The sequence below is a fragment of the Megalobrama amblycephala genome, linkage group LG2, assembly GCF_018812025.1.
Source record: "Megalobrama amblycephala isolate DHTTF-2021 linkage group LG2, ASM1881202v1, whole genome shotgun sequence".
In the NCBI taxonomy this organism is placed as follows: domain Eukaryota; kingdom Metazoa; phylum Chordata; class Actinopteri; order Cypriniformes; family Xenocyprididae; genus Megalobrama; species Megalobrama amblycephala.
The window spans coordinates 18,046,353-18,070,588 of record NC_063045.1 but is presented as its reverse complement, the minus strand read 5'-3'; the positions used below and the strand labels follow the sequence as shown (position 1 = coordinate 18,070,588).

The 24,236-nt window shown below is 35.8% G+C and overlaps 3 protein-coding genes and 1 long non-coding RNA gene across 5 annotated transcripts; 3 read left to right on the top strand and 1 right to left on the bottom strand.

Moving 5' to 3' along the window:
• Positions 1 to 9,709: 9,709 nt before the first annotated feature.
• On the top strand, positions 9,710 to 12,222 carry LOC125251179. The gene is made up of 3 exons (XR_007180936.1): positions 9,710 to 9,753; positions 9,954 to 10,034; positions 11,969 to 12,222. It is a non-coding gene; the product is annotated as an uncharacterized LOC125251179 (long non-coding RNA).
• Positions 12,223 to 15,107: 2,885 nt separating this feature from the next.
• Positions 15,108 to 16,598, bottom strand: fam32a (family with sequence similarity 32 member A). The gene is made up of 4 exons (XM_048164122.1): positions 16,327 to 16,598; positions 15,993 to 16,131; positions 15,756 to 15,809; positions 15,108 to 15,669 (listed from the first exon to the last, which is right to left on the bottom strand). Exons 1-4 carry the CDS (start codon positions 16,392 to 16,394, stop codon positions 15,601 to 15,603), a joined length of 330 nt encoding a protein of 109 aa, XP_048020079.1. The 5' UTR covers positions 16,395 to 16,598; the 3' UTR covers positions 15,108 to 15,600.
• Positions 16,599 to 16,696: 98 nt separating this feature from the next.
• On the top strand, positions 16,697 to 17,668 carry mrpl54 (mitochondrial ribosomal protein L54). The gene is made up of 3 exons (XM_048164113.1): positions 16,697 to 16,851; positions 17,020 to 17,176; positions 17,287 to 17,668. The coding sequence occupies exons 1-3, from the start codon at positions 16,734 to 16,736 to the stop codon at positions 17,417 to 17,419; spliced, it is 408 nt and encodes a 135-aa protein (XP_048020070.1). The 5' UTR covers positions 16,697 to 16,733; the 3' UTR covers positions 17,420 to 17,668.
• A 224-nt stretch (positions 17,669 to 17,892) lies between these two features.
• On the top strand, positions 17,893 to 24,136 carry malt2 (MALT paracaspase 2). Of its 2 annotated transcripts, none has more exons than XM_048164106.1 (17): positions 17,893 to 18,030; positions 19,339 to 19,493; positions 19,751 to 19,917; positions 20,022 to 20,152; positions 20,232 to 20,382; positions 20,461 to 20,648; positions 20,780 to 20,876; positions 20,979 to 21,023; positions 21,103 to 21,144; positions 21,228 to 21,431; positions 21,580 to 21,757; positions 21,837 to 21,911; positions 22,229 to 22,356; positions 22,605 to 22,754; positions 22,867 to 23,024; positions 23,234 to 23,371; positions 23,490 to 24,136. In XM_048164106.1, exons 2-17 carry the CDS (start codon positions 19,357 to 19,359, stop codon positions 23,919 to 23,921), a joined length of 2,421 nt encoding a protein of 806 aa, XP_048020063.1. In that variant the 5' UTR covers positions 17,893 to 18,030; positions 19,339 to 19,356; the 3' UTR covers positions 23,922 to 24,136. The 2 variants fall into 2 exon arrangements, with proteins under 2 accessions (XP_048020063.1, XP_048020057.1); XM_048164100.1 differs by having other exon boundaries at positions 17,912 to 18,189.
• The last annotated feature ends 100 nt before the right edge of the window (positions 24,137 to 24,236 follow it).

Here is a 24,236-nt window from a genome sequence, read left to right as displayed (position 1 = left end):
ATAAGAAATTAGCGTGTACAGCACCTCCTCAGAGCCCAAAGCAACAATCAATCTCTCAGCAATCAAGCCAAGATGAAACAAGGCCCAGATGGTGTTTAGCACAGGGTATTCATCATAGTTAAAATCCAAACTTGTCATTAACAGAGACAATAGCTGGAAGCATCAAAACAACTTGAACAGCTTTAAAATAATGCATTTTGTGTAAAATAAAACATTTTGTGGTGCATGGTAATTAGTTAGGATATGAAATTTATATGAATTTTGAATAGCTTTAAACAAAGGAAGTTAGAAGATCTTCTGCCAAGTTGGTCAGGCTTGTCTAGTTCAATGGTTGTAAAGGGATTTTTAGGCACTTTTTTTTTTATTATTGTTTACTTATTTTAGGCCAACCAACCTAACAGCAGCTAGCTAAACTAGCTAAGAACATTAAACTACCTTTGTCTACCTGAAGTCTTTTTTCAGGTTTTTTTTGTTTGTTTTGTTTTTTTTTGTTTTGTTTTTTATAGCAGAACCCCAATCCAAAACCTCTTTGCAAAATGTTGCTTACTTGGTTACCCATTTTAACCTTTAGGAAACATTTTAGGCAACATAGGCTGGTGCCTCTACCTATACATTTTTGCACAACTCAAAAAACGACCAACAACTTTTATTCCTTTTAAACCTTTTTATGAATAAATAGACTGATTTTCACGTTGTTTCTGGTCACTTTTACCATAATGCATGATTTGTAAATGATTACATTTTGATGTAGCATCACATTGGGCTGCATGATAACGGTTAAACTGATAATCACAATTATTTTGCTCAAAAATTATAATCTCAAAATTTGAGAAATTACAGAAGAGAATATAAGCATAATTATCAAATGGGATAATGTAATAGGCTGTTTCACATCTTGCGTGTTCATTACCTTGCAACCTCCACTTTACCTAATTGGCCTGTACAGTTGTGTCCTAATGGTTAGAGAGTCGGACTTGGCGGGTTCGAGTCTCAGTACCGGCAGGAAATGTAGGTGGGGGGAGTGAATGAACAGCTCTCTTCCACTCTCATTACCCACAACTGAGGTGCCCTTGAGCAAGGTACCAAACCCCCAATCACTCCCCGGGTGCCGCGGCAAAAAAAAATGGCATACCTGAGTTTGGGACATTATACTTGGTTACACATCACATCACTTTCGCTTTGGTTGCATATGGTGGAGATCCATGTTTGGATTTATTACTGTAGGTTTGATGGCAGATTTAGTCGCACAAACAGCACAAGCAGCTTGTGAAGAAACACATACTGTATGACACTTTCATTTGAGCAGAATTTCCCAGTGGAGATCACTAAACTCAAACATACACGTTTGTCTGTGTTTTCAGATCATGAGTGCTTTTTCCGCAGTGTAGAGAGCATGTGCGCATGGTTGCAGGATTCTCATGTTTGCTTTTGTTTTTTTGGCTTTTATATGAATATGTTAGCCTTACTGTTATCTATGAGCAAGTGTGCTTCAAAACAATGACAAAATTCATGTTTAGAAGATGTAAGCATTCAAAACTTCCAGTCTCTCGCTTCTGCCAATATATTTTGATGACATCACTGTGCACTTCTGTCCAATCAAACGCTTTATATAAATACAATATAGGTAGGTCTAAATCTGGGTGATCACTTATATCAATGTTATATATAGCATCCAGTCCTAAAACTTGTATCTTTTTTGTCAGTGTTTATTTAGGAACACCCAATTATGCAGAATACAAGATGGTAAGTTTTTAATTGATGAGTTGTAAATACAATATATAGGGTAGGATTTTACCCCAAAATTCAACATATTGAAAAAATGATAACTGCAAATCATTTCGCTGCCTGGAGTCCAATTGTATTGTTCTGTTAATTGCAGCGATCTATTTACTTATCTTTGATATGTCCCACCCTGTCTTCCTGTTTCAGTGGAAATTACTTCAACACATTGGCCCTGTCTCAAATGGCACACTTCATATGCACTTTCAGTCTTGTGGATTTACAGTGGCTGCCTCGTGTGTGTGTCCACTAAGTCCATGAGACTGTAGAGTGCCCCCTTTGTCATTTTAAAGGTGCTAAAGAGGATCTTTTCGTCGACTGAGAAACCAAAGACCGTTAGTGAGTTTGCACGAGTATTGGAACACGAGTGTTTACCACCGGCATTCGCTGTGTCGTGTTAGTGGATTCATTATGTCGGACTCACCGCAGGTAACTCATAATCTGCAGTTGTTACTCCTGTCTCCTGACAAAAACATTGCATGAGGCGCCTGTGGAGTGTGGAAAGTTACTGGAGCGCGCAGCCGCGCTCGTCTCTCACAAGGAACGTCATGGCAGTGATTGACAAGCCATGATCGATGATCGCGTAAACGATTGGCTGATGTTTTTAAGGCCCTACCTCGTGCACAGATGATGTATATTAATATTATTCCTTTCAGTGCACCTAATAAATAGTCTTTTATCAGTTAGTAAAGACAGTTTCAAGTAATATTGCAAAAATTTATAAAACAAAACATCCTCTTTAGCACCTTTAAGTTTCAGAAGGGTACTCATGAGTGCCCCCTTTCTGGTCGATATGCACCCTCGATGCACACTTTTGCCGAGCCCTTGCTGAAGCGAGCTCCACAGCAGATTTCTTCCTGACAGGTGCCATTTGGGACAGGGCCATTGAATAATGCTGCGGTTTCGAGGCACTTCAGTGGGCCTTTAATCTTTTAGTGCCACACTCACCAGACTTTCGCGACACATACAAGAACCAAGTGTCGCCAGATTCACGTTCATCTGTTTCGGATAAAACTGACATTTCACTCTGAAAGTATTGCGAAATATGAAAGAAGCAACATAATATCAATTTGCATAAAAGCGCCTGGGTAGGTTTTAGGATACATATTACTTTCCGTTTTTCAATGGTAGCGTATCCAGCTATCTGCATTCTCAATAATGTTCACTAGCAGGCCAATTAGTCTAGTTTGGCCTTGTTTACACTAGTGTGTTTTGGAACCTTGAAAACAGAGACTTTTGAAAACGCTGCAGACCCCGTTTTAATTTGAAATGCGAGGGTTGCATTTCAGTATAAACGGACCAAAGCGGAAACTTTTGAAAACGATTCCCTGGATGACTCTCGCTCTGCGTATCCTTGATGACCATGTAAACAATAACATGGAGACTGAACTGCAATCATTGCTGGCTTTGTTGTCATTTTTAGCATTTTTTTAAATACTGCAGCTACCTACATGAGCAAGAGGCAACTGTTTATACTTGTACGCACATGCCCAGTGTGCATGAATGGTCACGTGACATTCGGTCATGTAGTATAGACGGAGATAATTTCTGAAACGCTGTGGAAACGCCAGTGTAGGCGAGGATCTAGTGCACTAGTGTAAACGATGAACAGGAGTGTCCAAACTCGGTCCTGGAGGGCCACTGTCTTTCAGAGTTTAGCTCCAACTTGCCTCAACACACCTGCATGGAAGTTTCTAGTATGCCTAGCAAGACCTTGATTAGCTGGTTCAGGTGTGTTTAATTGGGCTTGGAGCTAAACTTTGCAGGACAGTGGCCTTCCAGCAGCAGGATTGGACACCCCTGCCATAGAAGAACCATTTTGTTTTCACAAAGAACCTTTCAGTGAACAGTTCTTAAAAGGAACCTTTTTTTTTCTTGCATGGTGAGAAGAACATTTTAATAATCCTAAGAACCTTGTTCCACTATAAAGAACCTTTTGTACAATGGAAAGGTGCCATGGATGTTAAAATGTTAAAGGAACCATCAATGCCAATAAAAAACCTTCATTTTTAAGAGCATAGGCTTACAGTATCCACATATTACGCTAAGTTTTCTTATCTAAACTTATCTGGCTAACAACATAAACCATGTCTGGAGATTTTTCAAAGACTGCTTTTGTTTTGTATCATCTTGTAATCATACTTGAGGACATGTTAGCAATATCTGCTCGTAAGAGCTTGGAAGGAACAGCTGTATTGAGTTTCAGGCTTTACGTTCGAGCCAAGTCGTTAGCTCTATCTGCACTGGGATCTGGAGACCAGCGGTGGAGGTGAACCTCATGTCCGGCCCAGGCTCAAACAATGGGCCGCGTGCGCGTGTTTCCAGTTGGATTTGTCACAGCGAGAACAAACCAGCTGTTGGAAGAGACCATATGTGGAAGGTTATACTTCAAGAATGTGACGATTTCTGTTTAACAATAACAACGAAAGGTTGCCATTAGGTTTTATTAGCGTTGTAGTGTGGAGGATTATGTGTTGACAGTTAGCCATTCCCTTATAGGCTCAAGGATAACCGGCTCTCGTTTGCTTTCAAAACGTGTTCCAGAACAATTAAGGGCATATGTGTATACTAATGCAATGGAGATTTTAAAAACAGCTTCATTTTATACTCATAAATTCATCAAGTTCGTAGATTTACATCAGTGATTGTGTACAAAAAGGATTGATTTTAAACTAGGCATTTCTCCTCATTTATGTCTAGACAATGGGTCTAAATTGCTGTTTCCTCTTTCCCAAAGGATCCTCTGAAATGACTGTCTGCTGAGCCATCAGACAATCCAGCTTCCTGGAGGGGTTGCGAGACAAGAACATTAAAAAGGCTGAAACAGGATGGTTTAGCGTTCAGGGGGTTTGTAGCTGTAATTGGTAGGTAGAGTTTAGCAGCCTCAACTAGATGATGGAGGAAGGTTTGTAATTTGGCCCAGGACCACAACCCTCCCCTCAACCTATTACAAAGCTTTTATGGGGAAAATGAGAGATGGGTCAGAAAATGCACATGCAGATGATGATATTTTGGTCCAGATCTATGCATGCTGCGTTTTTATTATACGTAAAATAATTTGGGAATTTATTAGGTGTTATAAAGTTGGGTATCATTGGCGTAAATACAATGTCTAAGGGGGTGGTTGCATAAAAATTTAAATTCTGTCATTATTTACTTATCCTCATGTCGTTCCACACTCATAAGACCTTCGTTCATCTTCAGAAGATAAATTAAGATATTTTTTATAAAATCCAATGTCTCAGTGAGGCCTGCATCGCCAGCAAGATAATTAACACTTTCAGATGCCCAGAAAGCTACTAAAGACGTATTTAAAACAGTTCATGTGAGTACAGTGATTCAACCTTAATGTCGGATGTCGTGCGCGCGCTCAAGGCAGTTGGACATAGCGGTGTATTCGAGGTAAAAAATGATATAAATACTGTTTGGTTTCTCGCACAAACCGATCGTTTTGTGTCTTAGGACATCAACGTGTCGTCACGAGCCGCAGGGTTTAATTTGGATTTGTCTGTGCATGTTTTTTTTACTCTCATAGATTTTGTTACCATTGCCGTGCATTATACGACTGACAGACTGCAACGGTTGGAGTTAAAAATCATCATTTGTGTTCTACAGAAGAAACAAAGTCATCTACATCTTGGATGCCCTGGGGGTGAGCAGATAAACATCAAATTTTCATTTTTGGGTGAACTATCCCTTTAAATCAAGTTCTGTCCTCCTCTAGCTCCTCTAGGTCTGCAAAAGATTTGAGAACATATGGCAGTTGTCCTCATTTTCATTTAGTGCTGATATAGTAAATTAAAAACAATTTGAGCCACAAGCTGTTGTTTGATTGTTGCATGTTGAAGTATTTGCCATAAATCGAAGAACGTTAACTTTAATAGCTTTGCTTTGCGTTTATGCCAGAACAGAACTTTTCAGTGAGTGTCTTGCTCATATGAGCATTATGATATCACAATTTCAGCAACCTCGAGGCATGAATCTGTAACAACAACATCTAGCCGTGTGTTTAGAGTCCCACAGGGCAGCGTAACGTTCGTCATCAATGACCCTTAAGTTGTAAAGTTCAGTACTATTGGCAGACAGCTCCGTCTGCGCGAGGGGCTGGCAATATCACGCCCTTATTCCCCCTGAGCTTTCTGTGTTTTCTCCCTATTGTTTTCTTCGCTTAATAGTTATTGCAAGAGATAACATCAACGTCTGCTTTTCTAGTGTTTTCGTTCTCTCCATTAATTTGGTCAGTTCAATACAGTCCTGACCCCTTGCTCGATGTCACAGGGTTAACGTCGACTCCGGTTATGAATTATGTCCGTAACTCACCGGGACTTCCCTCTCCGGTCACTTAAATCAACTTTTATCAAGGTTGGACATTGACAGGAATTCCATTGGGATTATTTTGTCAGGGGAAAAAAAGAGAAATAACAAGCTGCGCAGCAGTCTGTCTTATGTGCTGTTCATGTAGCATAATTGAAATAGAAGTTAAAATGTCTGTGTATTAAAGTTTTACATTTTTTATTTTATTATAAAAAAATTAATTTATAATAAAATGCACTTATTATTGTATGTATTGATATTTTAATAATTGATTATTTATCAGTAAATAATACATTTATAACTAAATGTATTTCATTAACAACATTTTACTATTTTTAATTATTTATTACTTTATTTTTTATAAGAAATAAAATAATTTATATTTATCATTAAGTAAACAATAAATGTAATCAAAATTATTTATACATTTTATCTTTAACAAAATAATTCATGCATTTTTAATTAATTTAGTTTCATAATAAATAAACATTGATTATTTATCAATAAATAATAAATTAATAAATAAATGTTTTTTATAATTTTTATATTTAAATAAACATTTATTTATCAATAAATAATACATTTTAAATGTATATAATATATATAAATAAATGTTTTTAAAATTTTTGTCTTTAACAAATAACACATTTTGAATAATTCTTTATTACTTTATTTTATAATACATTATATTATTAAATGCACTGATTTAATAAATAATAATAATAAATTTATAAATCAATGTATTTATACATTTCTTATTTATAACAAAATAGCAAGTATTATTTTTAATACATGTATATAACTTTATTTTTATTATAATAGATTTATTTACTTTTATTTCTGCTTTTATTTGTTAATGTTTTTTGTTTGTTTGAGTTGTCCTGCTGTGTACCACCATAAATCTTAGGTCACCCCAGTCAAAAAAAAAAAAAAAAAGTATAATCTACTACATACTACAATATTTATTTTCAGATTTGTTTAAACTTCTAGTATACAACTTTCACCAGTTGAGAATGCATCAAAATGGCTTTGCATACGGAGCACTCTGGGAGCAGTATATTGTTTAAACTATCCTAAAATCAGACTGCGGCACCCTGACTCAGATGTGGATCCTGCTCTGGAGCCCTTCTGTTTTTCATTGAGGCTCGTATCTCAGTTCCAGCACTTTCATTATGTCTGTGGGTTGCAGCTCTGCGTTTAGCCCATGTGGCCCGTGCAGGCAGTGCGCTCATGATTAGAGACCATCTCGGGTGATGAGTTTTGTGGGTTCATCAGGGGTTAAGATTAATCCTTGTATGGCAACAGTTGGACAGAACAAGTACTCCCTTCAACCCAAACAGAATAGTACACTAAAAATGTCAGCAATACTTAATGTATAACAGCATTTTTATTGGTTTTCACAGCAGTTGTGAAGGTAACAAACAGCTTGGGGTTGTACAAACATTTTTGCTTTAGAAAGCATATATATATATATATATATATATATATATACAGTACAGTCCAAAAGTTTGGAACCACTAAGATTTTTAATGTTTTTAAAAGAAGTTTTGTCTGCTCACCAAGGCTACATTTATTTAATTAAAAATACAGTAAAAAACAGTAATATTGTGAAATATTATTACAATTTAAAATAACTGTGTACTATTTAAATATATTTGACAAAGTAATTTATTCCTGTGATGCAAAGCTGAATTTTCAGCATCATTACTCCAGTCTTCAGTGTCACATGATCCTTCAGAAATCATTCTAATATGCTGATTTGCTGCTCAATAAACATTTATGATTATTTTCAATGTTGAAAACAGTTTTTTCAGGATTCCTTGATGAATAGAAAGTTCAAAAGAACAGCATTTATCTGAAATACAAAGCTTCTGTAGCATTATACACTACCGTTCAAAAGTTTGGGGTCAGTAAGAATTTTTATTTTTATTTTTTTGAAAAGAAATTAAAGGAATGAATACTTTTATTCAGCAAGGATGCATTAAATCAATCAAAAGTGGCAGTAAAGACATTTATAATGTTACAAAAGATTAGATTTCAGATAAACACTGTTCTTTTGAACTTTCTATTCATCAAATAAACCTGAAAAAAAATATTGTACACAAATATTTTGTACAATTGTACACATTAAATGTTTCTTGAGCAGCAGATCAGCATAATAGAATGATTTCTGAAGGATCATGTGACACTGAAGACTGGAGTAATGATGCTGAAAATTCAGCTTTGCATCACAGGAATAAATTACTTTGTCAAATATATTCAAATAGAAAACAGTTATTTTAAATTGTAATAATATTTCACAATATTACTGTTTTTTACTGTATTTTTAATTAAATAAATGTAGCCTTGGTGAGCAGACGAAACTTCTTTTAAAAACATTAAAAATCTTAGTGGTTCCAAACTTTTGGACTGTACTGTGTATATATATATATATATATATATATATATATATATATATATATATTCCCTTCTTCCCTCTATTTTTTAACTGCAGTCTCGCTAACTTGCTAAAATTAAAACTGCCAGTTTCAAATGGGAATTTCCATTTTGATGTAGACAATATGACTTGAGTAGATTGCATAATTTAGTAATAAGTGAAATAAGCCCTCCCAAGCTTCCTTCAGATCTTTGAAGTATTTAATTGAATTGAAAATTAAAACACCACAAATTGTACTAGCTAAAAGGTATTAAATCTTAAAGATAAGATGAGTATAGGACTACAGCATCAGCATACATCAGCATAGCAATTGAACCTTGTCAGATTCTAGATAACATCAAAATTTTACATTCTCATCAGAACCATATGTGACATCATTCCCGTGTCCCATACACAAAGAATCCTAAATTTATGACTAGCGTCTAATTAAGGTGCAGCGTCTGGGGTTTTGTGAATATTGGCTCAGGGGAAATTTAGTGCATGAAAAAGCTTAAATAAAACTCAAATAAAGCATCGCAAATTATGTAATTGATATATGTATATACAGTAATTTATGACAAGCATCTAATTAAGGTGTAGCGTCTGAGGTTTTGTATTGACTCAAGAAAGGGAAATGTAGTGTGTGTGTGTGTGTGTGTATGTGTACAGTGCTGCTTGAAAGTTTGTGAACCCTTTGCAGAATCTGCAAAATGTTAATTATTTTAACAAAATAAGAGATCATACAAAATGCATGTTAATTTTTATTTAGTACATTAAGATCCGGGGGTGTAGACTTTTTGAATTTGAAGATCAACGAAAAATGTACTTAATTTGTCTTCTGGGAGCATGTAAATATCTTCTGTTGCTTCCGAAGGGCAGTACTAAATGAAAAAATATGATATTTAAACAAGATAAAAATTTACACATCTTCATCCTGTTCAAAAGTTTACACCCCCTGGATCTTAATGCATCATGTTTCCTTCTGAAGCATCAGTGAACGTTTGAACCTTTTTTAATAGTTGTGTTTGAGTCCCTCAGTTATCCTCAGTGTGAAAAGATGAATCTCAAAATCATTCAGTCACTGCTGGAAAGGGTTCAAATATGCAAAAGATGCTGCAAAATCAAAGAATTTATGGGACCTGGAGGATTTTTCTGAGGAACATTGGGCAGTTTAACTGTTCAGAATAAACAAGCGACTCATGAACAACCATCACAAAACAAATAAACAGTTGTAGATCATCCAGGTAATGACACACAGTATTAAGAATCAAGGGTATGTAAACTTTTGAATGGGGTCATTTTTATAAATTCAGCTATTTTTTTGTCTTGTGGACTATAGCCATGTAAACATCTTTTATGTAAAATATCTTACTCAGGACAGTAAAAAATAACATGAATTTTGCATGATCCCTCTTATTTTGTTAAAATATTTAACATTTTGCAGATTATTCACAAGTGGAAAACAACATTCAAGACAGTTGCCAATCTTCCCAGGAGTGGACGTCCCCAGCAAATTCACCCCAAGGTCAGAGCTTCAATGATTCAATGCTCAGAGAAACTGCAAAACACCCATGAACTTGATCTCAGACTCTACAGGCCTCAGTTAACATATTAAATGATAAAGTTCAAGCAGTAAAATTAGAATAAGACTGAGCAAGCATTGCTTCTTCTCTCTAAAAAGAACATGGCAGCACAACTTAAGTTTGCAAAGCTGCATCTGAACAAACCACAAAGACTTCTGGAACAATGTCCCTTGGACAAGACCATGTTTGGCCATAATGAACAGCACGAAAACAAGCACACCAGCAAATCTACAACAAAATGGCTGAAAAAGAAAAAAATCAAGGTTTTCAATGGCCCACTCAAAGTCCAGACCTCAGCCTGAATGAAAATATAATATATATATATATATATATATATATATATATATATATATATATATATATATATATATATATATATAATTATATAATATATTAATGTAGTAAGCACATGACATAATATATGCTCATATATATATATATATATATATATATATATATATATACATACATATACAGTAGTAGTATATATACAACTATAATGATATTATTTACTATTTTATATATTAATACTATTTGAAAAAAATGAGATAGAACGTAAATTCTCTCTCTCTCTCTCTCTCTCTCTCTCTCTCTCTCTCTATATATATATATATATATATATATATATATATATATATATATATATATATACATACAGTACAGTCCAAAAGTTTGGAACCACTAAGATTTTTAATGTTTTTAAAAGAAGTTTCGTCTGCTCAACAAGGCTACATTTATTTAATTAAAAATACAGTAAAAAACATTAATATTGTGAAATATTATTACAATTTAAAATAACTGTGTACTATTTAAATATATTTGACAAAGTAATTTATTCCTGTGATGCAAAGCTGAATTTTCAGCATCGTTACTCCAGTCTTCAGTGTCACATGATCCTTCAGAAATCATTCTAATATGCTGATTTGCTGCTCAATAAACATTTATGATTATTTTCAATGTTGAAAACAGTTGTGTACTTTTTTTTTCAGGATTCCTTGATGAATAGAAAGTTCAAAAGAACAGCATTTATCTGAAATACAAAGCTTCTGTAGCATTATACACTACCGTTCAAAAGTTTGGGGTCAGTAAGAATTTTTATTTTTATTTTTTTGAAAAGAAATTAAAGAAATGAATACTTTTATTCAGCAAGGATGCATTAAATCAATCAAAAGTGGCAGTAAAGACATTTATAATGTTACAAAAGATTAGATTTCAGATAAACACTGTTCTTTTGAACTTTCTATTCATCAAATAATCCTGAAAAAAAATATTGTACACAAATATTTTGTACAATTGTACACATTAAATGTTTCTTGAGCAGCAGATCAGCATATTAGAATGATTTCTGAAGGATCATGTGACACTGAAGACTGGAGTAACGATGCTGAAAATTCAGCTTTGCATCACAGGAATAAATTACTTTGTGAAATATATTCAAATAGAAAACAGTTATTTTAAATTGTAATAATATTTCACAATATTACTGTTTTTTACTGTATTTTTAATTAAATAAATGTAGCCTTGGTGAGCAGACGAAACTTCTTTTAAAAACATTAAAAATCTTAGTGGTTCCAAACTTTTGGACTGTACTGTATACTCATTTAAATATATATATATATATATATATATATATATATATATATATATATATATATATATATATATATTATTCCATTTTCCATTTTTGGAAAATGATTACAGTTGCCATGGTAATAGTGACACTTCTTTTTCTAAAATTTTCCAGTGATCAAGGATTTGTCTACATGCCATTTCTTTTAGTTTCTAGTAAACTTGATCTGACGTAATATCTAATATATTTATTCACAATTCGGGCTAAAAAAGATAAAAAATAAAACTATACTCCCTCGTCCATTAGGTGTCATATACAGGGAATGAAACCTCATGTCACAACGATCTTCTTACCAGGCATATGCTTTAAAGGCACACTATGTACATTTTTGCCACTAGAGGTCACCTATAAACAAAGGCGAAGCTTGATGATGCCGAGATTGAGGGTGGAATCATAGGAGATGTCCTCTTCATCTCACAGCCAGTGGAAAAGAATCGGGACGGGACTCGGGCAGAAATCATGTTCATGGATGAGATTATTAGTATGAAGCAGAGCAGGAGAGATTGCTAATGAGAAAAAAACACGACACGCCTCGTGAGCAGCGGAACTTTTATTATGCCACAGTCGCCGCTTTCGCTTCTTCCGGTCAAGCGTATGTGAGGTAACACAGCACTGTTTATCATATTAGATACATTTGAGTGTGTTGAAAATGATGTTATAACGCTACTCTGAGCGTTCGCTCGGCGGCTGCTGTGAGACACTTGTTGCACGCTGCAGTAAACTAGATCAATATTAGAATATAATATTATTAAATGCTGGATGGCTTGTTTTCATAAAGGGCATGCAATTAATTTTAAAACATGTATGACAAAGAAATTGCTCTATTACTGTTACTATAAAAATGAGGCTGCATCTGATTATGCTATGTTAGGCACTTGACAAAATAGTGTTTTTCTCTGATGCATGGTAAAAACATGCAGTCGTGGAAAATCAAGAAAATGAGATTTAAACAATAAGACTAAATGTGATGAGATATATCACAATAATTAGTTTTCTATAAATGTAACCAAACAGTTGTTCCTTTGTTTAATAAAACATGTAATATATTAAAGCATCTTTGGTGTTTCCATGGTTTCTACAAAATAAAACCAGAAATCGAGGGTAACGAAGGTATGACGTCACTAAAAGGTGGCACATGTTCCGTGTCCTGGTTAAAATTGCTTATTTCTCTGGATTTAAACATTCTTGAAACATCTGGGATAACGTAAGTACACAAATCAACAAAATATATAACACTGTTCTAGTGGTTTTTGGATATTTTAAAGCCAAAAATCTTACATATTGTGCCTTTAATTACAGGGGTCAGGCCACTTGTGCGCGTGCACATGTACTCTGAACACACGGGATGAACAAACATAAAACATGGAAAACCACATAATCGCCTTGTTAATTACAGCCTCATAAACTGAGTATCAAAGCTGCATCACAGGGTATAATCACAGATCAGCGTGACGTGTCCAAAGCATCAAACAAATATTTAACTAACATGAATGGGAGTTATTTTGCAATGTGGCAGATTATTTAGCCGCTTATGATACATTAAAGAGTCATTAAACAGCAGTAACCTGTGCTGAGTAGACATGCAAGACAAATATTTGACAGGCTGAGTATCTAAAATCATCAAAATGTCAAGCTTACTAATAGGTTAAACAATAATTACAATACATAATGTGAGGCTCTATCAAGCTTTTTGTGTGTCAACTTTTGTGTGTTAATTTATGATTTAGCCTACCTGCTCGACTGGCTGAGATGGGCTACTGGACTGGCTAGCAACGCCAAGGTCAAGGTTCGATTCCTTTGGAACGCATATACAAAAAAAAAGTTTATAATATGAACATACTTAAGTTGCTCTGAATAAAGATCATATCCATATGCCACATATTTTATAACACTTTATATTTTATTCATATAAAATAAAATTTAGATTTCACAAGTCTCACCTTTTCCTGCCACATGAAGACACTTTTGAAATGTCAGTACGTGATAGTGATTTTTTTGTTTGTTCAGTCACAACTAAACCAAGAGCGCCTTCTGCTGGAAGTGGTCTGTATTGCAACGTGGCCCAAAAGCCATGTAACAAACAGCATTTGATTTTCTGTGCCATTATACTTTGATTGTACATCAAATTAAATTATAATTATTACAAAAACATTTATGAAATTAAATAACAGCAACAACAATATAAATACTACAGATAAAGATCTTTGTGTCAGGTTAGACGCCATATTGACGCGGATTTAACACAGATGAAAATGAGGCTGAGTGATAGACGTACAGTCTTTACAATGGCACGCAAGTAGCATTTATAAATGTGCCTTAGAAAAAAAAAACATTACTTGTGTGCATCTTGAGACAAAACAATGGCACTTACATATTTTAAGAGTCAGTGCAAGTTGCCTACAGTTGAAACAGCTCAAACATGCATTTTAGTCTGGACTAGGCTTAAAGGGTTAGTTCACCCAAAAATGAAAATTCTGTCATTTATTACTCACCCTCATGTCGTTCCACACCCGTAAGGCCTTCGTTAATCTTCGGAACGCAAATTGAGATATTTTAGTTGAAATCCGATGGCTCTGTGAGGCCTTCATAGGGAGCAATCACATTTTCTCTCTCAGGATCCATAAAGGTACTAAAAACATATTTAAATCGGTTCATGTGAGTACAGTGGTTCAATATTAATATTATAAAGCAATGAGAATATTTTTGGTGCGCCAAAAAACCCCAAAATAACGGCTTATATAGTGATGGCCAATTTCAAAACAATGCTTCAGGAAGCTTCGGAACATAATGAATCAGCGTCTCGTATCAGCAGTTCGGAGCGCCAAAGTCACGTGATTTCAGCAGTTTGGCGGTTTGACATGCAATCCGAATCATGATTTGATACGCTGATTCATTGTGCTCCGATGCTTCATGAAGCAGTGTTTTGAAATCGGCCATCACTATACAAGACATTATTTTGGGTTTTTTTGGCACACCAAAAATATTCTCGTCACTTTATAATATTAATATTGAACCACTGTACTCACATGAACTGATTTAAATATGTTTTTAGTACATTAATGGATCTTGAGAGAGGAAATGTCATTGCTCCCTATGGAGGCCTCACGGAGCCATCGGATTTCAACTAAAATATCTTGTGTTCCGAAGATTAACGAAGGTCTTACGGGTGTGGAACGGCATGAGGGTGAGTAATAAATGACAGAATTTTCATTTTTGGGTGAACTAACCCTTTAAGCCTTGTCTGTGAAACTGGGGGATAGTGTATATGAGCTCAAGTTGCACTTTTGTCAATACTGTCTTCATTTACAGGCAAGTTAGACTTGGGCTCAGGATGTAGGCTTCATTAAACTAATAGTCTTTATTTGAAATTATTACACAACTCTGATTGGCCAATTTGAGAAATTTAATGAGTACAGAATGTCTTATGAAAAAAAAAAAATGTCATCCACAAGTATGAGTCATAAAAAAAGTTGAAGCTGTCCATATACAATGTAAAACAAGTAATATTGTAAAATCCACTGATCTCAGCTGAGTAACTCCTAAACCAACAACTATCACTAATCATAGCATGCAATTGATGCAAAATAACATCCTGTACTTATATGCTAGATAAAGAGTTTTTTTTTTAAATAGTTTAACCAAAAGTTACAAAATATAATGATCACTGCAGGCAGACATATGGACCTTACTACATAAAGGTAGGCGTGAAATCAAACTTTCAAAATACAGTGGTCTGAAAATTGAACTTAAAGAAAAATCCAAAGAGTATAACAGCAACACATTAAAAATCGCTCGATTTTTTTGCAGTACTTGTTAGAAAGAAAATGCATCACGGCAGATGATTCTCTGAAAGCATCTAGCTGAAAAAACATCAACATTTATTTAGTCCAGCTGACTTTGGGAATGTCGTAATGCTCTGTCAATGAGTCCAGGTGTCTGTTGAAATCCTGTAACACAACAACAAAAAAACGTATTAATAAAAACTAACACATAGGTTACTTAAAATATGAATATCAACATAATTGAGGCTTACCTCAACTCTTCTCTTGTGCGTTTTAGAGGCCTTCTTCAAAATTCTTTCCATTTGCTAATAACAAATGTGATAAAGAAAGAATGAACAGACCCATCATGTTACAATCCAATAAAGGCAATATAAATTTAATTCAGTCAAATTGACATTTTATTACATAGCATTCAAAATATTTTGATACATAATAATCAGTATATGGCACTAAAATAATCGATGACAGATATAAAATGTTATAAATACCCTTTTTTCTTGTATTTTGTCGAATGAAATCTGTGCTGGTGTCCTTTTGTCAACAAAAGCTTTCTTAGTTCCTTTTTCATTTTGAGTGGTCATAACCTGCTCCTCTAAATGCTTCCTTTCCTTGTCCTTCTTCTTTTTCCTATAGAAACAAAGCAACAAAAAAGTTATAATGCAAACTAATAACATTTATATGATATACTGAAAGGACATCAACACAAAGCTAGCATAACAGCTAACGGCTGTCGCGACAGGCAACGCCAGCATTTTCCCACAACAAATATGAGCTAAAAATGTTTTGACATTTAGAAAAGCATGAAAATACACCAATACATACTTTTTACTTGCTATAGAGACTCCTTTTAGTTTTAAAGTGCCTTTCTGGACAGACTTGTACTCCGACATGTTGGCTTGCTTCTGTATCAGACCAGCTTTCGTAAACAGATGACGGTCGGTGGTGTTTATAAATTTTCCTCGGTTTTACTGCCGTCTACAGGACAGGAGTGAAAGGTTTAGATTAATAATCTGGTTTTAATATCAATTATTTTATATTTGCACCTTCGTCGTTTATGTTATGTTACACCGCATGTTAATTATACTGTTTGGAAGAGAGCTATTTAGAAACAGTGAAGTTTCTAGACTAGACCGTACACAAGCGCGCATGCGTGTTGCAGATGCATCCGGAAGTACGTCACACGTATATGTACACTTCAGACAGCATGGTGGAAGATCCGAGGAGGCATAATGGCGCATATTATACTACATTCTTTGAAGAGGATAGACTTGCCTGTTCTGAATGCTTATAACGAGCTTATTGTGAACACTATTTTGATTCAATCCCGTAGTTATGCTAAGAAACCAGGTAAGGTACCCTCCATACATGTCAGCATTAGCTAACTTCTGACCTTGGAGGACCAATTTTCATGTGTCTTTCATATAATATTATCATGTTTATATTAAATTTTATTTATATTTGTATTTATATATATTTTTTTTTTTCTTAATTAAATATTATTTTTGTCTCTTGTAGTAATGAAAGGAAAAGGTAAAGGAATGGTAAAGGAAGTTATAAAGGGTCCAGAAGTCTGCAAGGATCCAGTGAAACTTTGCACGCATGCAGTTGGAGTCAACATCTTCAAACAGGGCGAGGACCCTCTTATTAAACCCAAGGAGGAGTATCCAGAATGGTATGAGTTGTATTTTACTTTGTGCTTTATAATACATTTATTGCATCACCAATTAGCTAGAAAAATAACATGCTTGTAACTCAAGTTGCAATTTGTTCCCATCCCTTCAGGCTATTTCAGTTGGACCTCGGCCCACCCAAGAAACTCAACGAACTGGAACCAGACAGTTGGGAATACTGTAAGCTTTTAAGGAAGGAGCATATTTGGAGACATAATAAACTGCATAAAGGCAAAAAGATGTAGAGGTTATGGACAGAATCATGCATCTTTGAGAGCAAGGCCTGGATGAACCTTTGCTTTCCCAGCAGGCACAGCGGACATTGCCAGTTTTGCTGGTGTGTTGGTTCTCCTGTTTCTGAGGATCAAGTGGTTGAATTTTTGTTAGTTTTGTTGTCATTCTGTGTATAACTATTGTTGTTGTTGTGTAATTGATCTCATTTCAGTTACATGAAAAAATAAAATTATTGCGCCATCAATGCGCAATGTCAAAAAGTGTCTTTTTCAACCAAATTTTGGAAATGTTTAATTATACAAAATTATTTTCTATAATATATTTTTTAGTTATAGTCTGCATCTATCTATCTATCTATCTATCTATCTATCTATCTATCTATCTAGGTTATGTGAGTTTATATCTGAGGGTTGCACCTCTTCTTCAGCAGGAGTGACTTTGATGCATTGCTGCAATAGGTCGAGAGAAGGTGAAAGTAAAAAGCTCTTGCTGCGCGTGGTGGGGGTGTGCATGCAAATACATGTTAGAAAGAGGAACTACTAACTGAAAAAGACAGAACTGGTGCGGATGTTTACCATACTGATTTGCGGATTCTGATTAGTCGCAGTAAATTAGATTCAAAGTAAGTTAAACGGATAGTTAGAGTCCGATTGAGTGTTTATTGGTAAATCAGAGTGAAATACAGTGATTAATTAGTATTTGTGCTGCGGTCACTTGATAACCTACGTTTTACGAAGCCGGGATAAACTCACTTCCTGGAGTCTAAATTACCGTATAACAGGTAAATGTACTTTTCTTTGCCTGTTAAGATTAAATATTTAAGAGCCTTTCATTTTTACATATTTCTTTTTCTAATGAAATGAAATCGAACATTATATTACTATATGCTGAAAGCAATCATAAATATCGAGTTTTTTCTGATCATGCATTGCAATGATATTGCGATCTAAAGGTTTTAATTAATTACTTTCACGATTGGTTATTTTAAACTTAAATTTCTTGGAGCACTGCCAACTGTAGTAAATCGAAAAATATTCGGTTCCGCATTTCTATATATTGGTTGGTTTTCAGTGTTTTATTTAGGCTACGTACATGAATACAGTTTAGATAAAAGGCGTATTGAGATTTCTTGTGTTTATTGAGATTACTCTGTTAATTAGATTTTTTTTTAAATTAAATATTTGGAATAATAATAAATAAGGATTTCTGAGATGATAAAAAAGAGAAGTTGCTCACAAATCTAGATTAAAACACGTGTGCCAAATTGCAGAAATGTAATCTTTATATTCATGTTGGATTTAATCATTTTTAAAAGCGTTTATAGTATTGTCTACAAAATTTGTATTTAATTACTTTAAGAATGTCAAGCAACGTAACCTCAAATAGCTAAAAAGATTTTAACTTGTTTCAAGGTTATTATTATTATTGGTTATATCATTCCAATTTAACTTGGCGGTTAAAAAGTTAGTAATATAAATATAAATCTGAGTAATATTTTAAAACATAATTACTCAATTCAAAATGAAATAGGCTACGCACTTAGAATTTTTTGGATATTAAGCCCCCCAAAAACTAACAGTATGGAGTAAGTTTTTTCATTTGGTTTTGATATTTGTTATGTGGGTTGAAAGGATAGACATTCTTCAACTCGTCCCCTTTTGTGGTAGGGTTTGGGTGTAACAGGAACAGGAAATTCATTCACTGGGACAAAGTTCTGTAAAGATTTTGTTTGGAAAGTATATATATATATATATATATATATATATATATATATATATATATATATATATTGAATTATGAAAGATCAACCCACTGATACCTAAAAATGATATTCATGCCCCTATTTTATTGAATAACTGATAACTGAATCTAGAAATACGTTCCTCTCCGATAATAAATTTAAATAAACCTCTTGTCATTTACTTCCCAGATAATCATTTATCAAATTATGGAGGACAAGCATTTGGGTGTAGAAACCCTGAGTGAGGCATCGCTAAACAGACTTGGTTACATGCTAGACAATCTAGAGTGCGGTTGGAAACAGCTGGCAAAGGCAGTGGCTGAGCAGCCACAATTTTGCTATAGGTAAGTCTGTCATAGGCTTATTTGTGTGTAATAACTAGCTCACTCTAAAAAACGCTGGGTTGTTTCAACCCAAATTTGGGTCAAATATGGACAAACCCAACCGTTGGTTTAGAAATGTAATTTAAACAATTAACCCAACGGTTGGGTTTGTCCATATTTGACCCAAATTTGGGTAGAAAAAAACCCAGCATTTTTAGAGTGCTGTTATTGGGCATGTTTTTGACCAATTCACAATTACAGAATCTACTTTTTTGCAGTGACAAAGAGCTGACTGACTGCTCACTCAAAGTGCTAAGTCCACATGGCAGTCCTGGTCGATACCTGCTTGCCCTCCTTGCAGACAGAGGGTGTACTTTGGCTTTCCTGCTTCAGTGCCTGAAGAAAATTGAGCATAGAGAGGCTGTTGGATTTCTTACTACACATGGTAGCTAAATATACACAGAAAAACATGATGGTCTAATCTAATTTGAGGTAGTAACCCGAAGGGGTGGGTCATATCACCCAGGTGTTATTTGTGTTTTTGGGTAGTGATTGAGCAGATTGGCATTACTCTGCAACCACATAGTCAGCGGGTACCAGAGGGGAGTCCTGTGGTTCTGAGCTGCAGAGCAGTTGGACCTGTGGAGCTCACCTACCAGTGGTTCAAGGGCAAAGATGAGGTCTGCTGCACTACATTTTGTAACTAAACCTACTGATATGAAATGTCATCCTTAGTCTTATTCTTTGCGTTTTTGGTAGGTGCCAGGAGGCAGTGGCCCAGAGCTGGTGCTAAATCCTGTAAGTCCAGCTCAACAGGGCCACTACATCTGCCGTGTAAGTTCTGGGGACAAGTATATCTTCTCCAACTGGGCCCATGTACGTCTACTGAGGTCTGGAAGCTCAAGTGCAGGCATGTGAAAATTTTCAGCTTAAAACTTACTTTAGACTTGAAGGATCCTTCAACACTGATAAACTGCATCATTTGCAGGTCCCAGTGGTAGCTACTTCCCTTCTTCAACTAGTGGGTTGAATATAACTCAGCAACCCATTCCTCAAGTGTTGATGGAGGGAGACACTCTCTATCTTGAATGTGTTGCTCAGGGCAACCCACCTCCACAGTTCCAGTGGTATCTAAACAAACAGCCAATGCCAAAGTGTACTAGGAGCTTCTTAAAGGTACTCATCAAGTTGAATGTGTAGAATAATTCATTAGAAAATGCAAAGGGTTATGCCAAAATTTGGTGCTACTTAATATTTCATAACTGTACAGTGTACTTAATTGGGCATCTACATGGGCTTTTCCACAGATTCCATGCATAACCACAGCGGACAGAGGTACATATACTTGCAGGGTTTACAACCTCTATCATGAAATGTGGAGTGATCAGGTCCAAGTAAACATCGGTAAGGTGCTTGAGACAACATGATCCATAATCATTCAATTAAATATAAATGAAATAAATCGACCAAAGATTTTTCTTTATAGCATGGCCTATTTTCACTCAGGTCCTGGTTCTTTTTCTGATGTCTCTTGGGAAACATCTGAAGTGGGTAAGAATCTTTAAATTGGATGATTTTAACACATCCACTGATGCTTTCTTGTCACTCACATGCACCTTATGTTTTACAGGTACTCCTGATGCGGGTCCAAGGCAAATGGGTGATTGTTGCGGTAAGTGATAAGGAGATTACTCTTGATATTTCTCGTATTCATAGGATCTACTATGTCAATCTTGTCGCTTCATGAATTTATAGCCACTGACAAGGTAGCACTGCTTATGGGGAATATGAACTACCTGCATCACCGGCAGCTGAGAGCTCCCATGGCAGATGTGCATGAGTTGACAAACCTTCTACGGCAGTTAGACTTTAAAGTCGTCTCTCTGCTGGACCTCAACTGGCAGGAGATGCATAGCGCTGTTACTGAGTTCCTGCTTCTGTTGGATCGAGGTGTTTATGGTTAGTTCCTTGTTGCATCAGTTGAATTTCTGTAGCTCTAGAATGTTACACCAATTTCCAATTTACAAAGTCTTAAACATCCTGATGGTTTGTTTATTAAATATGTTTGAATCATCTGATCTCTCTTTTCCATGTCTGCCATTTCAAGGGCTGTTGTACTTTGCTGGTCATGGCTATGAGAACTATGGGAACAGTTTCATGGTACCCATAGATGCTCCAGCCTCTTATACCTTCAAGCACTGTCTCTGGGTGCAGGACGTGTTGCAGCGCATGCAAGAGCGCCAGACGGGACTTAACGTCTTTCTATTGGACATGTGTCGGAAACGGTGTGATTTGATTCATTGGTGATTCATTAGTTCTAAATTATTGTACTTAACCTTGACTGCAGTTGTGTTGTTCACACAGAAACCCAAACGATGAGAGCATCCCACAACCTGGCCCCTTGAGAGTGACTGCAAACATAGTGTTTGGCTATGCAACGTGAGTCCAATGCAATGACAAGTAATTTTAATGATGTCCAGAAATTGCAAGTTGTGCTCACTGCAGAGTCAAATGACGTTCAGCTCCACCTCTCTGGATGTAATGGGGCGATCTTTACCTAGTCCAGCTCCCCCTCTGTGTATCTAATGGGTGGAGGGATAGAGTTATGGGTGTGGTTGGACCTTCTAGCTCCACCCATTACACGCATATTACATTTGGGGAGTAGGGGTGGGTGGGGGGATTCACGTTCCACCCATGGCTCTGCAGTGAGCAGCCTCTCAGAAATTGTGATTACAATCTTTGCATTCTGGATCCAGGTGTGTTGATGCCGAAGCATTTGAAGTAAATAAAGACGATCTCTCTAATGGAATCTTCATGCGCTTCCTTAAGAAGAGACTGATGGAGCCAGAGAAGGTCACGGTCATACTTGACAAAGTAGCAGAAGGTTTGGGGTTAAAGATGTTCCCTAGTTATCCACAATTCATGGTCGGTTTTGTTGGAACTACTTTTCAGACGAGAAAATGTTTTTAAGGCACATCTATGTCATAAACTTCTCCCAAATTGATAATTTTGGTAATTTTTGAAAATGCTTACATTTGAACTGCTCTGGCTAGCAGATTATAGAATTACTACATGCAATTCTTGAATGTCAAGTGTGACCGCACAGTTGTACAGAGTCTGTGTCCATTGCAGACATGGGAAGGTGTGAAATCACTCGTGGCCGGCAAGCTCTGGAGCTGCGCAGTAATCTCTCGGAGCGACGTGCCCTGACGGACAGTATTAAGGCCCCAGCTTGCCAAGTCACAGCGTCAACGCGGAACTTACAGTGGGCCATTGCGCATGGTGGGACCTGTTCATAAAACCTCATTAGTTTATATCTTTTTGCAAAGTACAATGGCTGTAGATAAAATGCAGGAAATGTAGAAACATAATGATTTTGTGTAAATGGTTCCAGTCATCCCAGAGAGCCGCTGTCTTCAGTTTGATTGTGGTGTCAAGGTACAGCTCGGTTTCGCTGCAGAGTTCTCCAATATCATGATAATCTACACTCGGATACTGGAGACTCCTAAAGACATTTTGTCATGCTCTGCTCAGCTCTCTGACTTTACAGAGGTAAAGTGACGTTCTTATTGATCTGCAAATAATTTATGGAGTTAGTCCTGAGAAAATATAACATAAAGATGTTTCGCTAATTGCTTGCTTGTGAATAAGATTCATTACCTTTTCATGTCCCACTTTAACTTGTGTATTTTAGCTAGATTGTCAGAAACATAGCCCAAGATGCATTGTTTTGTATTCAGTTTCGACTGATATCATTTCAGGGCCCCGAAGTCGACCTGAAGCACAGCAATCAGGAGAGTCTCCGCGAGGCTGGCAGCTTACTACTGACCCTGGATGATCTACAGCCTTTGGAACAACCTCGGCTCTTTACTCGTATTAGTGCCCTGCAAAGGCTGAAGGTATAGTGACTCATGTTTGTGCAATATGTGCACAGTATAATATAGCCTATCTAATGTATTATTATTTATATGGAGTATGTATATTATAAGCATATCTTACTTGCTTTTCTCCTCACAGAAAGAGCTCTCATTTACTGTCTGTCTACACTACAAGTACGCTAATCTGGATGAAGAGCTCTTGGAAGAGCAAAGGGTCACTGTAGGCAAACCTCTAGTGTCAAAACTCAACCTTCACGAGCCACGACTCTCCCCCGCTTCCTCCACTGACCTACAAATGTCCAGTATGATGGAATCTTCATCCTTCAGTGAAAGCTTCAGAACTAACCTGTCTGACTCAAACCTTTCTTCCATTGGATCTGCATCTACATCCTGGTCCTACTATCAGGGACCCAGGGAATCACCCACATGCACTGGCTTAAAGAATGAACCTGAGGAAACCATAAGTCCAGAGTTTCTTGAGTCTGAAGAACCTCCCGCCATCAAGAGTTTGCCTAGTGCTTCTTCTGAGGAACTCCCATTTAAATTTAGCAACTTACCAAATTCTATTTAGCAGGAAAGTGTTCAATGCTGTGTGTCTGATACATTACAAACTATGGTTATGTTACAGTGTAATTTCCCCACTCTACCTGCCATATGTTACAAAAGCCTAAGAATGTAATATAACCGAGAAAGTTGATGTACTGTTACAGCTTATAAATCTACCAGTGCATTAAATGATTTTATCATGGATTTGTTTGGTTTTTCATTAAAGTACACCACAAATGATTCTGTCTGTGTTAATAATTATAATGTATCTATCGCTTGAATTTCAACATGGTAAAAACATACATTTCTAAGAATAAAATACAAATGACTAATATAATGT

Excerpts from the sequence above, each read along its gene's own strand:
- fam32a (XM_048164122.1), bottom strand. The coding sequence starts at position 16,394 with ATGTCGGAGTACAAGTCTGTCCAGAAAGGCACTTTAAAACTAAAAGGA. Across the intron at positions 15,810-15,992 it reads ACAAAATACAAGAAAAAAGG|CAAATGGAAAGAATTTTGAA; the intron begins GTATTTATAACA and ends ATTTGTTATTAG. Across the intron at positions 15,670-15,755 it reads CGCACAAGAGAAGAGTTGAG|GATTTCAACAGACACCTGGA; the intron begins GTAAGCCTCAAT and ends GTTGTGTTACAG.
- mrpl54 (XM_048164113.1), top strand. The coding sequence starts at position 16,734 with ATGGCGCATATTATACTACATTCTTTGAAGAGGATAGACTTGCCTGTT. Across the intron at positions 16,852-17,019 it reads TAGTTATGCTAAGAAACCAG|TAATGAAAGGAAAAGGTAAA; the intron begins GTAAGGTACCCT and ends TGTCTCTTGTAG. Across the intron at positions 17,177-17,286 it reads AAGGAGGAGTATCCAGAATG|GCTATTTCAGTTGGACCTCG; the intron begins GTATGAGTTGTA and ends CCATCCCTTCAG.
- malt2 (XM_048164106.1), top strand. The coding sequence starts at position 19,357 with ATGGAGGACAAGCATTTGGGTGTAGAAACCCTGAGTGAGGCATCGCTA. Across the intron at positions 21,758-21,836 it reads TTGGACATGTGTCGGAAACG|AAACCCAAACGATGAGAGCA; the intron begins GTGTGATTTGAT and ends TTGTTCACACAG. Across the intron at positions 23,372-23,489 it reads GTGCCCTGCAAAGGCTGAAG|AAAGAGCTCTCATTTACTGT; the intron begins GTATAGTGACTC and ends TTCTCCTCACAG.